The sequence below is a fragment of the Zymoseptoria tritici genome, chromosome 10 (genome assembly GCF_000219625.1).
Source record: "Zymoseptoria tritici IPO323 chromosome 10, whole genome shotgun sequence".
Classification (NCBI taxonomy): Eukaryota; Fungi; Ascomycota; class Dothideomycetes; order Mycosphaerellales; family Mycosphaerellaceae; genus Zymoseptoria; species Zymoseptoria tritici.
The window spans coordinates 910,508-924,913 of NC_018209.1; the positions used below are offsets into that span (position 1 = coordinate 910,508).

Consider the following 14,406-nt stretch of genomic DNA (forward strand, 5'->3'; position numbering starts at 1 on the left):
AAGTCTAGTCGAACATTTGAATGAATCCATGGATCATTAGACTGAACATGTTCATTGTCAAGGTACTATATCTCGATTGAATCGCTGCCTTGAGGGACGAGAAAGGTAGAGTCCAAAGTCAGGCTCCGACCTCCGTCCCCGGCCAGTCGGACTTTGGGATCGACGCAGGGCCCAGTCAGAATCCCTGTGTCAGGTTGTCCGCCCTTGCCTGGATGACTGCACTGCGGCATGTGTGAGCATCGACCAGATATATAAGGAGAACAGAAACCACCATCCTCAAACCCTCAACATACAACACCGCAACCATGCCCGTCCTCCCTCAACTCATCCAGCAACCCTCATCACCCAACCCATCAACCCTCCCCATCCGCCAACACAAATTCAAAACTCCCACCCTCCGGCTCCAACTCAACGACCTCTCCCACGACGGCTCAGCAATCTTCCTCTCCAACGTGAAAGCCAGCGAAGACTTCGAAATCCAAGTCCAAAACGTGCTAAATCTCCTCTACACACCCTCTTGCCACCGTCCGGGAACCCGCTCCGTCACGCTCATCCTTCGATGCATGGACGGCGTAGCCTACACGACCGGAACGGAACTCGACAGCGACCACAAGGAGATTCACTTCAATCTAAACTACATCAATCGCACGCGCGCCGATCAGAGACATGAGCTGCTGGGGGTTCTGTGTCACGAACTAGTGCATTGCTTCCAGTGGGATGCGGGAGGTTCCTGCTCGGGAGGTCTGATTGAGGGTATTGCGGACTGGGTAAGGCTACGAGCGGGTCTGGGGGCGACGCATTGGAAGCAGGAAGCGGAGGGTGACTGGGATGGTGGGTATCAGCATACGGGGTATTTTCTCGAGTACCTTGAGCAGAGGTTTGGGCCGGGGACGGTGAGGGCTATTAATGGGTGTTTGCGGGAGGGGAAGTACGATGAGAAGAAGTTGTTTGAGAAGTGTTGTGAGGGACAGAATGTGGGAAAATTGTGGAAGGAGTATCGGAAGTCGTTGGAGAAGAAGAACGGGAGTGATGACGACTGTGAGGAGGGGAAGGAGAGTGCTGACGACTGCGAGGAGAAGAAGGATGACGGATGGGAGAGTGCTGGGACCGGTTCTTCTAATCGAGACCAGAAGTGAGTTGTTGAGCGGCGAACGTATTGTACGTGACTACGAACCGCCTCTCTCTTTCTATCGTGTAGGCCTAGAGCGGCATTCTACTCTACTCCACGACACAGCTTTATCTCAGACTTCGCCGCGACCAATATGTGATCGCTAGTGGCAACGAGATGGCCTTCATGCTGACTCGAGTTTCTTCCGTGGTTTGCATCTCTTTGGGGCTTCATTGTAGTTTCAACTCAAATCATTCGATGTGGCAACAGCTCATGTTGGTTTGAAGCATTCCGGGAAGATTGTCCGTAGCTCCTCAAGATCTGCTATTTGATAGTTCCCAAGAGGCTCCGGCGGTGACTTGACGCATGGCTCGACCAGATGTGCAGTATGCCAACCGTATGCCTTGCCACCAATCGCATTCAATCCGGAGTCGTCTTCACACGGTTAGGGTTAGCAAAGCTCACATCAACGCTCTTCAAGATATACACACCAACATAATAACATTGCGACCGATCAGTCGCCCCCGACTCCCGCATCGCCTTCGCAAACATATCCGGATCCGGCTTGCAAAGCAGCTTTTCGGCACCATAATCACAATAAGTGATCCCCTCGAACAAATGATCGATTCCCAGTAGCTTGACCACCCGCTTCCCATGCGTAATATACGCATTCGTAAACAACCACGGCTTGACCTTCTCCCGATCGATGTCTTCGATCAGTTTCCGTAATTTGGGATCCGGCTTGATGATGTCTTCCAGTGGCAACGCATCGTCGACTTTGGCGTTGTATTCCAAGGGGTCGACTTTGTGGTGGCGGACGAGGCCTTCGATGGCGAGGCCGTAGTCTTTGTAGTATCTTTGGTGCAGTCCGGTGGCTTCTTCGCGGGATAGTGTGAGGTGCGATTGGAAGTAGTCGTCTATTAGATCGGCCATTATGTCGTGGATTTTGTAGGATTTGGGGTACAGGCAGTTGTCGATGTCGAAGAAGAATCGCTTTCGGTTGTCGCTTTGACCGTTCGTAGCGCCATTGGAGGCCATGTTTCTTGCTAGGGATGTTGAGAACTTGCAAGCAGTATGACCAGAGGTTAGAGGAGATATTTGAGCAGAACAAAGGTGTCAACGCGAAGGTGTGAATAACAGCGTCACTCGTCCGGTCCAACCATTCCAGGACATGGATGCACGGGCCGAACTCAAAATCTCGAGGAAGTTGCATCCTGCAGGTCGACCGACTTTCCTCGACCTCAAGCCCACTCCTTTCGTGAACACAACATCAGCACCAAAGGCGTGTCTTGTATGTTCCCACATACACCCGACCTTCGCTGATTGTCGTTGACTGTACTCCGCCACATTTGACTCCGCTGATGCGTCCTGGCTCATCGCCCGCCATCAACGAATACAGACGGTAGTGATCGGTCGTATTGAAGAGAAAGAGCTCGAGAAGATGGCGCTCAATGTCGGCGCGAGGCCCATGGCCAATGGACATACATCGCCGACACAGGCGGAAGAAGAGCAGATGTATGACCAGCTGCTACGCGTTCGCGATGCTGTTCTTGCTGGCTCGCACCCACAGTTCAAATTGTCCGCCGCAGCGATCGAGCGTCTGAAAGCTTTGAGCAATACAGGCGCTCTCGCTGCAGGCCCAGAGCAGCGCAACAACACTGCCGACATGAACGGCTCATCATCGCTTCCCAGCAGCAATGCTACTAATCGCACACAGCAGCCTCCACCATCATCGGCATCTTCCTCCGCCCTTCCAGGACTGCACGCGGTCACCACACCATCGCGCACGAATGGTGCTCCTCCTCGTCGCCAGTCGTCGGCACAGTTCAACCCACTGTTCTTAGAAAAAGCAGAGAGCTTGGTGAAGGCCGAGGCGATGATCAAGCGGCGGAATCTGGAGGCTGAACTGCGTGCCCAAGTCGACCGCAGGAACAATATGCGCGACCGAGATGCCATCAATGAGATGGGACCTCTGGCTTTAGACCACACAGCCATCCTCAACAGCGTTCTCGCACGCATCCCTCATGTGTCCGGCTTCGCGCCAGACACGCGACCAGAGAGCGCTGGTGCCAGTACATCGTTCGACGAGAACGACTACTACTCCAGTCAAGTCGAAAGTGAATGGTCATCCCCTGCCAGCTCAAGTAAGCCTTCTGACCGAGCCGCAGATGCTTCACGGGCAGCCGCTGGCCAGTCCGCACCCACCGCGCCAGCTACCGTCTCAGGCAAAGCACCTCTCGTTCCACAGCAAGCGTCTGCGAGCCAAGCTCCATTCGAGATTGAGGACGATGATGATGACGATGAGTATGCCCCTCCTGATGCCAGTGCGTTTGATGCGTTCGACGACAACAGTGGCTTCATGGACATCACCCAAGACACACAGGTGGAGGACGATGACGACTCCGACTACGAGCCAGGAGAGATCACCCAGGATAGCAACGCCGCGACACCATACCAGTCGCAGCTCGGCTTCCAGTCTTCTCCACGAGTACCGATCATCAGAAACCATCTCACTCATCTCGCCGCTCCTCAGCCCAATCGCGTATCACCTCTCGCAGTCGCCAAAGGACCGAACATCGAGCTTGAGCTGATCAACGGCCGCCCGGAAGTCGTGCACAAGCCTCGTACTATGCAGAACATGCCTTCTCGTGCGAGTACCGCTTCACCACCGGGACAAGGTGCCAACAACAACAACAACAACAAGAAGCGTCGCAACAAGAAGCGGAAGCGGGATAGCGAGCCATCCTCCAAGTCGAAGAAGAAGAGGGATAGAAATCCCGCCGCAATCTCACCTCCATCACCGATGTATCGTGAGCCGCGGATCAAGGATGAGCCAGTCTCACCTCCGCCATATGGACAGCTCGCTGAAGTGCCTGTATACCAACAGCGGCCTCCACATCTTGAGCTTGTGCCTCGCCAGTACCCCACTCAGGTCCAGTACATCGAGCAGCCTCAATCTGGCTTGCGGTACGAGTACGCTCAGCCTTCACCTACTGTCGTCCGTGTCGCTTCTCCCGCGGCTCATCGTCCTGCTCAGAGGGACAATCAGGACTTGAGACGAGTAGCGAGTCTCCACTTGGCACAGCGCCCTCAATCGCCCACACAGCAGTTCCAATCTCCAGGATCTCAGCGCACCGTCTCAATGACATACGCCGACCCTCGCTACTCGCGCTCTTCTATGGCTCCAGTCGACGTTCGCTCACCTCAGTATCAAGACCAGCCGCCGGTTCAATACGTGCATGCTGAGCATTATCGCTCTTCTCCTCAAACTCCGCAGTACCATGATCCGTATGCTAGGGCCCAGAGTCCAGCCATGATGCCACCGCCCGCTGCTCCTGCACGCCCAGTTGTGTATGACCAGCATGGCAACCGCTATTACGCAGCAGAGCCCGCTCCAGCACCCCGACCACGAGTCATCGCTTCAAGAGCTTCTGTTGCTCCCGTTGAGCTCGGCTACGAGCGATCACAAAGCCGCATGGCCACTGGATACGGGATGCCACTGCCGGCTCCACAGTACGACCCAGCCGATCCTCGTATGGGTCCACCTCCGACACCCAGCCGAAGACAGACTTCCGAAGTGCAGTACGTCGATGCCCAAGGTTATCCAGTCCAGCGGTACCCTCCTCGACCAGTGGAACCGGAGCTGGTGCGCTACATCAAAGCTCCCACATCTCCGGTATACCAGTCGTCCAGTCCACGCTACGGGCAGATGCCACCACCGTCCGCTCCGCCTGCGCCAACATCGCCGATGTATGTCCCGCAACGGAGCTATAGCGTCCGTCCGGAAGAGATTTCACAGCCTCCGGGTGCGTATGCTCGTCAAGCCAGTGTTGCGCCAACCCAGTACGCTCGTCCGGATGCTGCTCCCATGGCGGGAATGCGAGCCATGAGCGTCATGCCAGGGTATGATCACGGCGCCATTGCGCTTCCTCGCGCCTACAGCCAGGCTCCGCCGCCGCAGGCGCAGCCAGTGAAATATTACGACGAGAATGGCCAGGAGGTGTATCCGAGGGAGATTCGACAGGTGCCGCAGGAGTACCGATATCAGTGAGGGAGGGGTCAGAGGGTGGCGGTGGTCGACGCGGCGAGCAGAGAGATGAAGTGGCGTTGGAGGATGGATCTCTTGAACAGAGCAGGATTTGCTCGTTTGTGTTTGTGTTTTGCATTTCCGGCGCCGGATGAAAGGGCTGGAGCATTGGGCTCGGTGGCATTGGCATGAGAATGGTGTGTAGAGATGAATGAAAGATGCGGTCTTTTCTCTGGCGTGTGTGGTGCCGAATGAGGCGATGGAGGTGAGTGCAGCTCGTTGAGTGCGATTGACGGTTTGGATATCGATTCTGGCGCGAGTGGTGATTGCTTCCGCTCTGCAAGCTACAGACTGAGGCGCCGGAAGGGCATGGAGGCTGTCGAGAGAGATTGATGGCATGGAGAGCATTTATGGAGCTGATCGATGACTATCTCTGCTCTGGGTCATTCTATCCGAGGCGGTGGACGAGGGTGTAGGCTGCTGAGTGAAGTTGACGGCATGGAGAGCATTACGGCGCAAGTCGTTGTTGTCTCCGCTATGCATGGTTCTAACTGAGGCACGGGAACGAGATACAGTCTGTTGAGTGGAATTTGCAGCAAAGGCCATTACGGCGCAAATTGTTGCTGTCTCTGCTCTGCATCATTCTATCTGAGGCGCTGAGAGAGGGTGCAGGCTCTTGAGGGAAGCTCACAGCATGGAGAACATCTGCAGTATTAGCTGTTGACCGCCTCTGCTCAGCATGAGTCGGTCGAGGTTCTGAAGGCGAATACATTATGCTAACCAAAACGGACAGAATGGAGAACATTCATGGCGAGCGACTTGGCTCGGTAAATCTAAGGCTTCAGAAACGACTGCATACGCTGCACACGAATGACGGAACGGAGAGTATTCGCAGAGCTGGTTGTTGGTTCATTACGGATATGCCTGCCCATCGCCTTTGCACCAGATAGGCTTCTTACTGATGATTGCCCTCAACTCCAAATCGATGGAATGATCGACTCCTGACCAGAAGTGTAGGATGTTTTCTTTCGCTCGATCGAGCCAACGCCTCGTTTCTGAATGAAGCTTTGTGGCACAACTCAAAACGCGTAGCATCTTCCAAAGTCAAGACGATCAAAAGTCCGACTGCTGGAGACGCTCTATCCAGCCGTGTTTGAAAGAGTGTCAGCTCTGGCTTGACAATCGATCGGAGCCATGATGCAAGATGCGTATCAGAAGCAATGTTGAGATACTGTTTCTCGCCGTGGTGTGTTTTCAGGCAAAGCGGACGATAGTTCTAGACGCCGTGCTGACGTTGCTTGCCTGAGGTTAGAACTACCAACTGCGCACACCTCGAGTCTTGCACACCACACAACAAGGCCACTCACCCTCACCCATCCACACTCTGCACCATCTCACACACCAGACCCCTAGGAATGACTGCAAGCTCTTGACGAGGTGCAGCGGCGTTGTCTTTCCATCTTCGGTTCTTTCTGCTCTCTGCCTTCGCTTCGATCCATTCGGCCTTTCAGCGCGTCGAACGCACTTTTACCCGCGAGCCGCCAGCACTCACTCTCACTCCTCTGACCACGAGCCTTCGACCTTCGCTCCCACTCCTCCCCACCGCCTCTCCGCGGTGTGAATGACTCTAAGAGCATGCACAAGATCTCCAACTTCACCGGCTCCGTACGTCATGGCTGGGAGAACAAGATGACGCCCTCGATGGGCTTCGGACGACAGCAGGATGGACCGATGATACCGCCCAACAAGCGTGTCATGCCCGGAGCCGCATCGATGAGCCCAAATCCCGCCTTGCCTGGTCATCCGGTCAATCTGTCCTTCAACGTGCCCTTCCACTCGAATCTCCCCGGTCCGGACAAGGAGGATGTTTTGTACAGCAGTACGGGTGCTTATCAGAAATGGATACATCCCGATGGAGCTGCGGAGGACACGCCAAATCATGCTCTGCCTATACACACCCGGAACGTGGAGACTCTACGCAGCTTGTGTAAGCAGCTGAGTGAGGGCAGCGGAGAGCGAGTCAACGCTACGGTGACCTCGTCCAAGCCGAAGCCTGTGCCTGGTATGCAGCGAGGTCCTCTCACGGCTTTGGTCACGAACGTGTGCATCTCCGGTGATGCCGAGATTGTTCACAAGATGCGTGCCAAGATCTTGAATGAGACTCCGATCACTCTGGTGTGTATTGACAGTGGGAAGCGGGGGTTCATGATGCTAACCTAGTCCACAGCGCTGCGAGACTGTCGACATCGACCGCGAAATCGTCTTTCCGAAAGGCCAGGAGGGTGCACGAGCCGATATACTCAATCATATGGACGACATTGCCGATCAGACCAAAGCTGACATCTTCCTCCTCGAGTCCAAGGCAAAGAGAAAGGATTCGGATTCAGTCAGCTTCACTGGTGGCATGGAGAAGAGCATGGATCACAGGCTACGTCTGCACGTATACGGAGACAATGAAAGCTCGGAAAATGCAAAGACGCGACTCTTGATCATGATTGATCAGATTCTGCAACGCCAGGTCGACACTATCCGACTGGAGCTCTCTTTGCACAGCTTAGTCGCTGGACGTCACAGGAGGAACATCAAGATGATCGAGTCTGCTACGGGGACGGCGATCTACTTCCCGCCAATGTTTCCTACGGTCTTTGGATATACTCCGCCAGGCTCCGTGCCACTTCGTGCACGCGACGAGATCATCATCACCGGAGATCACATGGATAATATCCTTCAGGCCAAGAAGAGACTCCACGACTTGGTTCTGAACTGCAAGACTTTCGTGAAGGATGTACAAATCACAACCAGCAAGGTGGACTACATTCTGCTGGAGCGATTGGACAAGATCCGCAAGATCATCGAAGCTAACGGCTCATACGTGCTGTTGCCTCCTCTTGGGAACCACAGCGGTGTACTTCGTGTACAGGCTACCGACATTTTGAATGTTGAACGTACCGTCCGCGAGATTATGGGCCTCGCCGGTCAGTTCTACAGTGCTTCGTGGTGGGTGACACACCCGGACCCGTCCCAGCGTCAGCCGACGCCTTCGGACATCCGTGCCATGCTTCCGGACATCTGCATCAACTCCGGATCCGAGATCACTTTCGAGAAGCTCAACTTCCACATCAATGGCAGCGATGATGCGGTCAAGGCGGCCATGTCAATCATCAACACCCTGCCGTTCGTCAAGAAAGCTCAATCGACTCTTCGTGTCAAGGTCGAGCTTGCCAACGAGCACAAGGAGTTTGTCAGCGGCAAGAAGAATGGCAAGATCAACAAGATCATGAGTCAAAGCAACGTTCAGATCGTGTTTGACGGCTTCAACGAGTACAACTTCTATATCGACGTTCGTGGCGCACAATACGAGGCGACGAAGAATGGGCTGGACCTGGTGGAGTTGGAGATGCCGGCCTCTATCTCGTTCCATGTCCCGGACCAGTACCACAAGCGCATCATCGGCATCGGTGGACAGCACATCCAGCGTATCATGAAGAAGTACTCCGTCTTCGTCAAGTTCTCCAACGCCATGGATCGCGGAGGCATTGGCAAGGACGATGATGACATCAAGGTCGACAATGTTATCTGCCGCACTCCGGCGCGCAATGCTGACAATCTCGAGCTGGTAAAGCAAGAGATCATGGACATGGTCGAGAAGGTGGACGCTGAGTTCGTGTCTGAGCACATCCCTGTTGATCGTCTTTACCACCGCGAGTTGATCTCACGCATGCAAGAGATTGAGGAGTTGGAGAAGAAGTGGAACTGCAAGATCACTTTCCCAGGCACCGAGCAGGCAAGCGACATCATCACTGTGTCTGGTCCGGAATACCAGGTACCCCAGGCTGTCGATGAGTTCCTCGGCATGGTGCCAGAGACTCACGACATTGAATTCCCTTCGAACGAGGAATTACACACTTTCCTGAAGTCAAATGAATTCCGCCTGGACACTGCCCAGAAGCTCAAGGACCAATACGTCGTCGAAGTGGCTGTCAATGAGTCGAAGGTGCAGAAGGTTGATGATCAGGACGTGACCTTCGAGCGTCTGGTCCTCAGCTATACCCGCAACAACGCTGGTGGCTTGAAGGACGCCATCGACTTCCTGCTCTTGCCTCTCATGTCTCGTGGTCTCGATCAGACCACTGTCAAGGGCGCCATCCCTCGGCCGAAGTCTGACTCCTTCGAAGACAACATGCCGTTCTTCGAGTCCAAGCTTCTTCAGCGTGCCGAACCTCCTGTCACGACCGAATCGCCAACTCGCACGACCTTTGGCGATGACAGCACCAGTCGTTCCCTGTTCGACAAGCTCCGCAAGCCAGGCAGCATGTCATCCTTCACCTCGTTCATGGAACGCCGTCGCAAGAACGGGTCGGCTTCTCCAGCTTCCCTCTTCATGCACGCCTCGAACAATGCTTCCAAGGCCTCACTCGTAAGCATGGAGTCCCGCGACTCCGGCTATCGCAATCCATGGAACGACTCCGGCATCGACCTCGAGCATGACCAACAGCCCGGCGGTCACGCCCACGCTAACAGCTGGGGCTCATTCACCGGCGCCGGTGCCAGCTCCAGCAGCCGCCCCAACACCTCCTCCAACTCCCTTTCTGGGGCCTACGACCCCAAATTCCCCTTTGGCGCCAACGGTAACGCGTCCACGAGTTCTCTTAACACCCCTATGATACCCGGTCTCGGCATGGTCAACGGTAACCGGGGCGACACGGTGGCAGGCGCCAGCAACGGCGACGTGACACCCAAGTACGAAGCCCACAAAGACGGTTTCGGAAAGGCCTCCCTCACGCCCGCTGAAGGCTTGCAAGCGCCTATCTCTCGCCCCAAGTCTGTTGGCAACGCCAAGGCTACCTCCGCTGCTGGAAACAGTGGCGCTGCTACTACATCTACGACTTCTGCTGCGAGATCATCCGCTGCTACTACAGGATACCCGGCCCCGATTGGGCCTCCGCATTGAATTTATACCTAACGACGTTCCAAAGAAAGCGCTTACGATTGGCGAGCGGCGAGCGGCGTGTGTTGCTTTTTGCTTTTTGCTACTGGCGTTCTGTTTTGCTTTTTGTTGTTCAAGTGCTATCGAAACCAAATACCCATGTGCGATGTTCAAGGGAAAGAAAAGAAAAAGTCATGAATTTTTGAGTTTGTTTTTTTGGAACAGCTGTTCTGGAGGAATGTTATAGGCGACCGGGGAGAAATCAGGAGGGATATACCACTTTGCGTGTTGCTTGTTGACCGATGGGATGTTCTGTCCGGTTGCTTTTGTTTTGCTGCTTTTCTGTTGGGTGGAAGAGGAGGGCGAGGGCGTGGGGTGGGAGGCGGACTGTGGTTTTGGCTACGTCGGTCTTGATGGCAGTCCACAAGGCTGTCTCGCAGGACTGATGTGTGCTTTCCACTCGTTTAGCAATGAAGAGGATGAGGGACGAACAAATGGACTCCGTACTTGTCATGGAAGGACGCTTGACGTGGTTGACATGCTTCAAGTCGCCGTTTCGTGATGAGGATATACAGTGACATAGACAAAATTGGACGTGTCTTGCTTCCAGAACTTCAGTCGTGATTCTGCCTCGTACAATGAAGAGTCGTCTCATCCTGGAAAACCAACAGGTCAGGCTCGCAGCCTTGCACAAACTCTCAGGTAAAGATAATGCCACCATCCACGACCTGCGTCTGACCCGTCACATAATCCGACTTCGGATCGCCCAAGAACGAGACCAACTTCGCTACGTCCTCGGGCGTACTCGTCCTCTTCAGGGCAATCAGGTCATGAGCTACCAACACCAGTCAGTCATCAGACAACCACAATAGCACTGTTTCCAGATGACAATAGCAACTTACTATACTTCTTAATCGTCTCTCCTCTCTTCGCACCCGTCGCCTCTCCCAGTTTCTCATCGATGAGGTCCCACATCGCTGTTCCCACACTGGCAGCCCGCAATGTACAAGTCAGCCAAAGTCCAGACAACGAGAATTGGATGCCGAGCAAGACCTGCAACAGCCTCGGGTGACTGCAGGTCTTGTACACTTTCGTACTTACATCCCTGGCGCGTAGGCATTGACCGTGATGTGGTGATCAGCGAGTTCCATCGCGTACGCCTGCGTTAGTCCGCGGACGGCCCATTTAGAGGCGGAGTAGTGGGAGAGGAGAGGGAAGGGCTTGAAGGCGACGATGCTAGCGCACTGAGCATTGAGTCGTCAGCTCGCCTGCTCGCTAGGGAGATGAGTAGTGAAGGGGTTGATACGCACCGTCACGATCTTGCCGGGTGCATCAGCGCGGCAGTTCCCCTGCTTGATGAGCTGCTTCGCTGCCGCTTGACATGAATTCTGAACGCCGAAGACGTTGACTGCGAACATGCGCTGGAAGTCTTCTTCGGTCAACTCCAACAGGCCTTTGACTTGGGCGATGCCTGCGTTGGCAATGAAGGTGTTCAGCGGTCCGAGGTCGTTGACGGCTTTCTGGATCATCTCCTCGACTTCGGCAAGTTTGGAGACATCGGCGAGGACGACGGTGGATTTGCGGCCGAGAGCTTGGATTTCTTTGGCGGTCTCTTCGGCGATGTCCTTGTTCGCTTGGATGTCGTTTACCGCTACGTCGTAGCCGTCGGTGGCGAGTTGGAGGGCGATGGCTTTGCCGATACCGCGGGCGGAACCTGTTACGATTGCTACTCGACTGGTGTTGATGTTAGGAGAGGGGGAGAAGGCAGGGCAGACGGTGGACCGACCCCATATTGATGTTGATCAGGTCTGGATTTATGGTTCTGGTTGACAAAGGATACGTTCTGAGCCTTGAGCAGACTTTAGAAGTGGCCAGGAGGCGAGGACAAGGGGAGAGATGAGGGTACTTGAACCCGTTCTCGAATGCAAGAGAAGGCTTATATAGCCACGGAGAACCAGAGAACTACAATTGCCGTGAACATTGTCCTCGTCCACGGGTGCGGAAGGCCTATAGGTCTCCTCATTCGGTGATGGGCGAGTACTCCTCACTTGGCCCGCCATCGCGGGATTCTCTTGGACCATTTCTCCGCAGCACCGAGCTTCGTGGCAGTGACGAGAGCTCCAAGAACCGGGCCATTGATGGGTGAGGTTGGTTGGAGGAGAAGGTCAGCCGAGAAGAAACGAGGGGAAGCTGCGATCCGCATGACTCGCTCGACGGACTTGTCTCCGCCGCTCATGACTCGGGAGAGGACCCCACCAAAATCTGTCGCGTTCACCTTTGAGCGCGTCTGGTCTCTCGTCGCCATTGCAAAGACTGAACATCTTTTGGCTGTCGGGAGGAGAGCACCGGAATCGCCATCATGTCGCGATCCATGGCGCAACGAAGCCTGACTCTCACCGAGGAGCTGGAGAAGCTGGAGCAGCAAATCACCTTGACCCTTCAGGAAATCGACAGCAACTTCAGCAAGGCGCATCGCATCGTCACCTCGAGCATCCTACCCATTGTTGAGGAGTACGCAAAGCATAGCGGTGAGGTGTGGGAGGGATCAAAGGTAGGAGAGCATCAACGGTAGACAGCTATCGCGCAATGTCTGACGAACACTTAGTTCTGGAAACAATTCTTCGAGGCATCAGCCAATGTTTCCCTATCTGGATATGAGGAGGCGCAAGAGGAGGAAGTCACACATACGGAGACAAATGAGTCTTTCCAGACACCATCCGATCGAGACGAGAGTACGGTGACAGGTGCAGAGCTGGACAATGCGAATGGAGAAGAGGACTTCACCGTGGACTCCCCGTCGCAAGTCACCGGCGTGCAATCCACCCCTAAGCTCACGCCGACAGGCAGGAGAGGCTCTGCTGGGAGAAGCACAAGGAGTGCGAGAAGTGCGGCGTCATCATACAAGTCGCCAACTCCCAGAAAATACACCGGCCGGCACCAAATGGGAAATGATCCGGAATCTGAACAGCCCAGCACACCACGCATGCCATCCGCATTGAACTTCCAGCAATCCTCCCCATTCGAGCCAGAATCTGCCTATCAGCCTTCAGCCTTCAACACAAGGCACAACAACGACCCACTGATGCACCGTGTGCTTGACAAGAACTATCGCGTCCAGGCCACACCGCTCACGCAACGCAAACAACCCGAGCCCAATCGGAAGAAAGCCACACCAGCAACAGCAACCAAGAATGCACCCTGGGACGACTCACCACAATCTTCGCCCGAGATTTCGGCACCGCAACTCCGCAGCGACTTCTTCTCGCCCGCCAAAACCGCCCCACGGACCCCAGGCCTGTCTGTCCTCGCCTCAGCACGCAAACCCGCCGGCGGCGGGAAAGCTCCCACAACCTCCACCGGCCGCCAGCTCTTCTCTCCTCAAGACAAAACTTATGCCAGTACTCGCGACAGGACCTACACCTTCGACGACAGCGATGATGAGGATGATTTACCGGAAATGTCACCGCCCAAGACGATGCAGTTTCATGTTCCGCAGTCGAGGTTAATGCAGACGCCGGCGAGGGAGGCAAGTAAGCGGATTGTGGAGGATTTGTTGATGACGGCCGGAGCGGACAATACGGATGATATTGAAGGAGAGGACTTCGAGCTGGAGTTGGAGGCGAGTCCGAGCGTGGTTAAACGGGCGGGAGATTGGGATGAGGATACCTTTTGAGGTTGGGAGAGGATGTATGGACGCCGCATGTGTGAAGCAGTCGACGCCACATGGCATACCTCTCAGAGCGGTTTGAAAATACGTCGATGGTACAAAATCTACAGATCACAAACGCAAAACCTGGAGCAATCTCCGTTATTACTTTCATCAACATTGCACTGCCCGTCTTAGGTCATTCCAAATCACAGGATCCAACGAGGCCGTTCAGGTACGAAGCCCAGTCCCGGTGTCCCACAAGCTACTCAAACGTCGTCGTTGCTGTTGTTCCCGCAACAATAGACCGGCGGTAGAAGTGATTTGACCGTTTTCTCGTCGACCATGGAATTCTGCTCAACGATGTTTTGAATTCTCCGAGCGGTTGGGAAGCGAGATGAAGATTCTCATGTATATGTTGCTATGGCGATCGAGTGAAGCTTTGACGGCGACTCCTGGCGATCGTAGTCATGTGCGTGGGTTTGGTATAGATCTTTGTTGGTATGGGTTGGATCACAACGTGCTCTGTCGATTTCATGCCTCAGGCATCAAGCACACCAAGCAAATTCAAGCACTCTGGAGAAGCGGAGAATGCGGAAGGCAAGCTTTTTCACGTTCGCCTCGCGGCAGAACTCAACGTGGCGATCTGCACACTCCATCACTCACGACCATTGCCATTTGGATATGCGCTGCAGCCT

The 14,406-nt window shown here is 54.7% G+C and overlaps 6 protein-coding genes across 6 annotated transcripts; 4 read left to right on the forward strand and 2 right to left on the reverse strand.

Moving 5' to 3' along the window:
• Nucleotides 1–72: 72 nt before the first annotated feature.
• Nucleotides 73–1,136, forward strand: MYCGRDRAFT_76388 (uncharacterized protein; the record flags this gene model as incomplete). Its single annotated transcript, XM_003848847.1, has 1 exon — nt 73–1,136. One exon carries the CDS (start codon nt 306–308, stop codon nt 1,134–1,136), a length of 831 nt encoding a protein of 276 aa, XP_003848895.1.
• Nucleotides 1,137–1,379: 243 nt separating this feature from the next.
• MYCGRDRAFT_111064 (uncharacterized protein) lies at nt 1,380–2,146 on the reverse strand (the record flags this gene model as incomplete). Its single annotated transcript, XM_003849060.1, has 2 exons — nt 1,380–1,543; nt 1,600–2,146. The coding sequence occupies 2 exons, from the start codon at nt 2,144–2,146 to the stop codon at nt 1,380–1,382; spliced, it is 711 nt and encodes a 236-aa protein (XP_003849108.1).
• Nucleotides 2,147–2,279: 133 nt separating this feature from the next.
• On the forward strand, nt 2,280–5,159 carry MYCGRDRAFT_111065 (uncharacterized protein; the record flags this gene model as incomplete). Its single annotated transcript, XM_003848848.1, has 2 exons — nt 2,280–2,399; nt 2,508–5,159. The coding sequence occupies 2 exons, from the start codon at nt 2,280–2,282 to the stop codon at nt 5,157–5,159; spliced, it is 2,772 nt and encodes a 923-aa protein (XP_003848896.1).
• A 1,611-nt stretch (nt 5,160–6,770) lies between these two features.
• MYCGRDRAFT_111066 (uncharacterized protein) lies at nt 6,771–10,086 on the forward strand (the record flags this gene model as incomplete). The annotated part of the gene is made up of 2 exons (XM_003848849.1): nt 6,771–7,310; nt 7,363–10,086. The coding sequence occupies 2 exons, from the start codon at nt 6,771–6,773 to the stop codon at nt 10,084–10,086; spliced, it is 3,264 nt and encodes a 1,087-aa protein (XP_003848897.1).
• A 511-nt stretch (nt 10,087–10,597) lies between these two features.
• Nucleotides 10,598–11,909, reverse strand: MYCGRDRAFT_63214 (uncharacterized protein; the record flags this gene model as incomplete). The annotated part of the gene is made up of 5 exons (XM_003849059.1): nt 10,598–10,897; nt 10,965–11,050; nt 11,164–11,306; nt 11,373–11,796; nt 11,849–11,909. 5 exons carry the CDS (start codon nt 11,851–11,853, stop codon nt 10,761–10,763), a joined length of 795 nt encoding a protein of 264 aa, XP_003849107.1.
• A 512-nt stretch (nt 11,910–12,421) lies between these two features.
• Nucleotides 12,422–13,735, forward strand: MYCGRDRAFT_101448 (uncharacterized protein; the record flags this gene model as incomplete). The annotated part of the gene is made up of 3 exons (XM_003848850.1): nt 12,422–12,613; nt 12,668–12,938; nt 13,113–13,735. The coding sequence occupies 3 exons, from the start codon at nt 12,422–12,424 to the stop codon at nt 13,733–13,735; spliced, it is 1,086 nt and encodes a 361-aa protein (XP_003848898.1).
• Between the last annotated feature and the right edge of the window lie 671 nt (nt 13,736–14,406).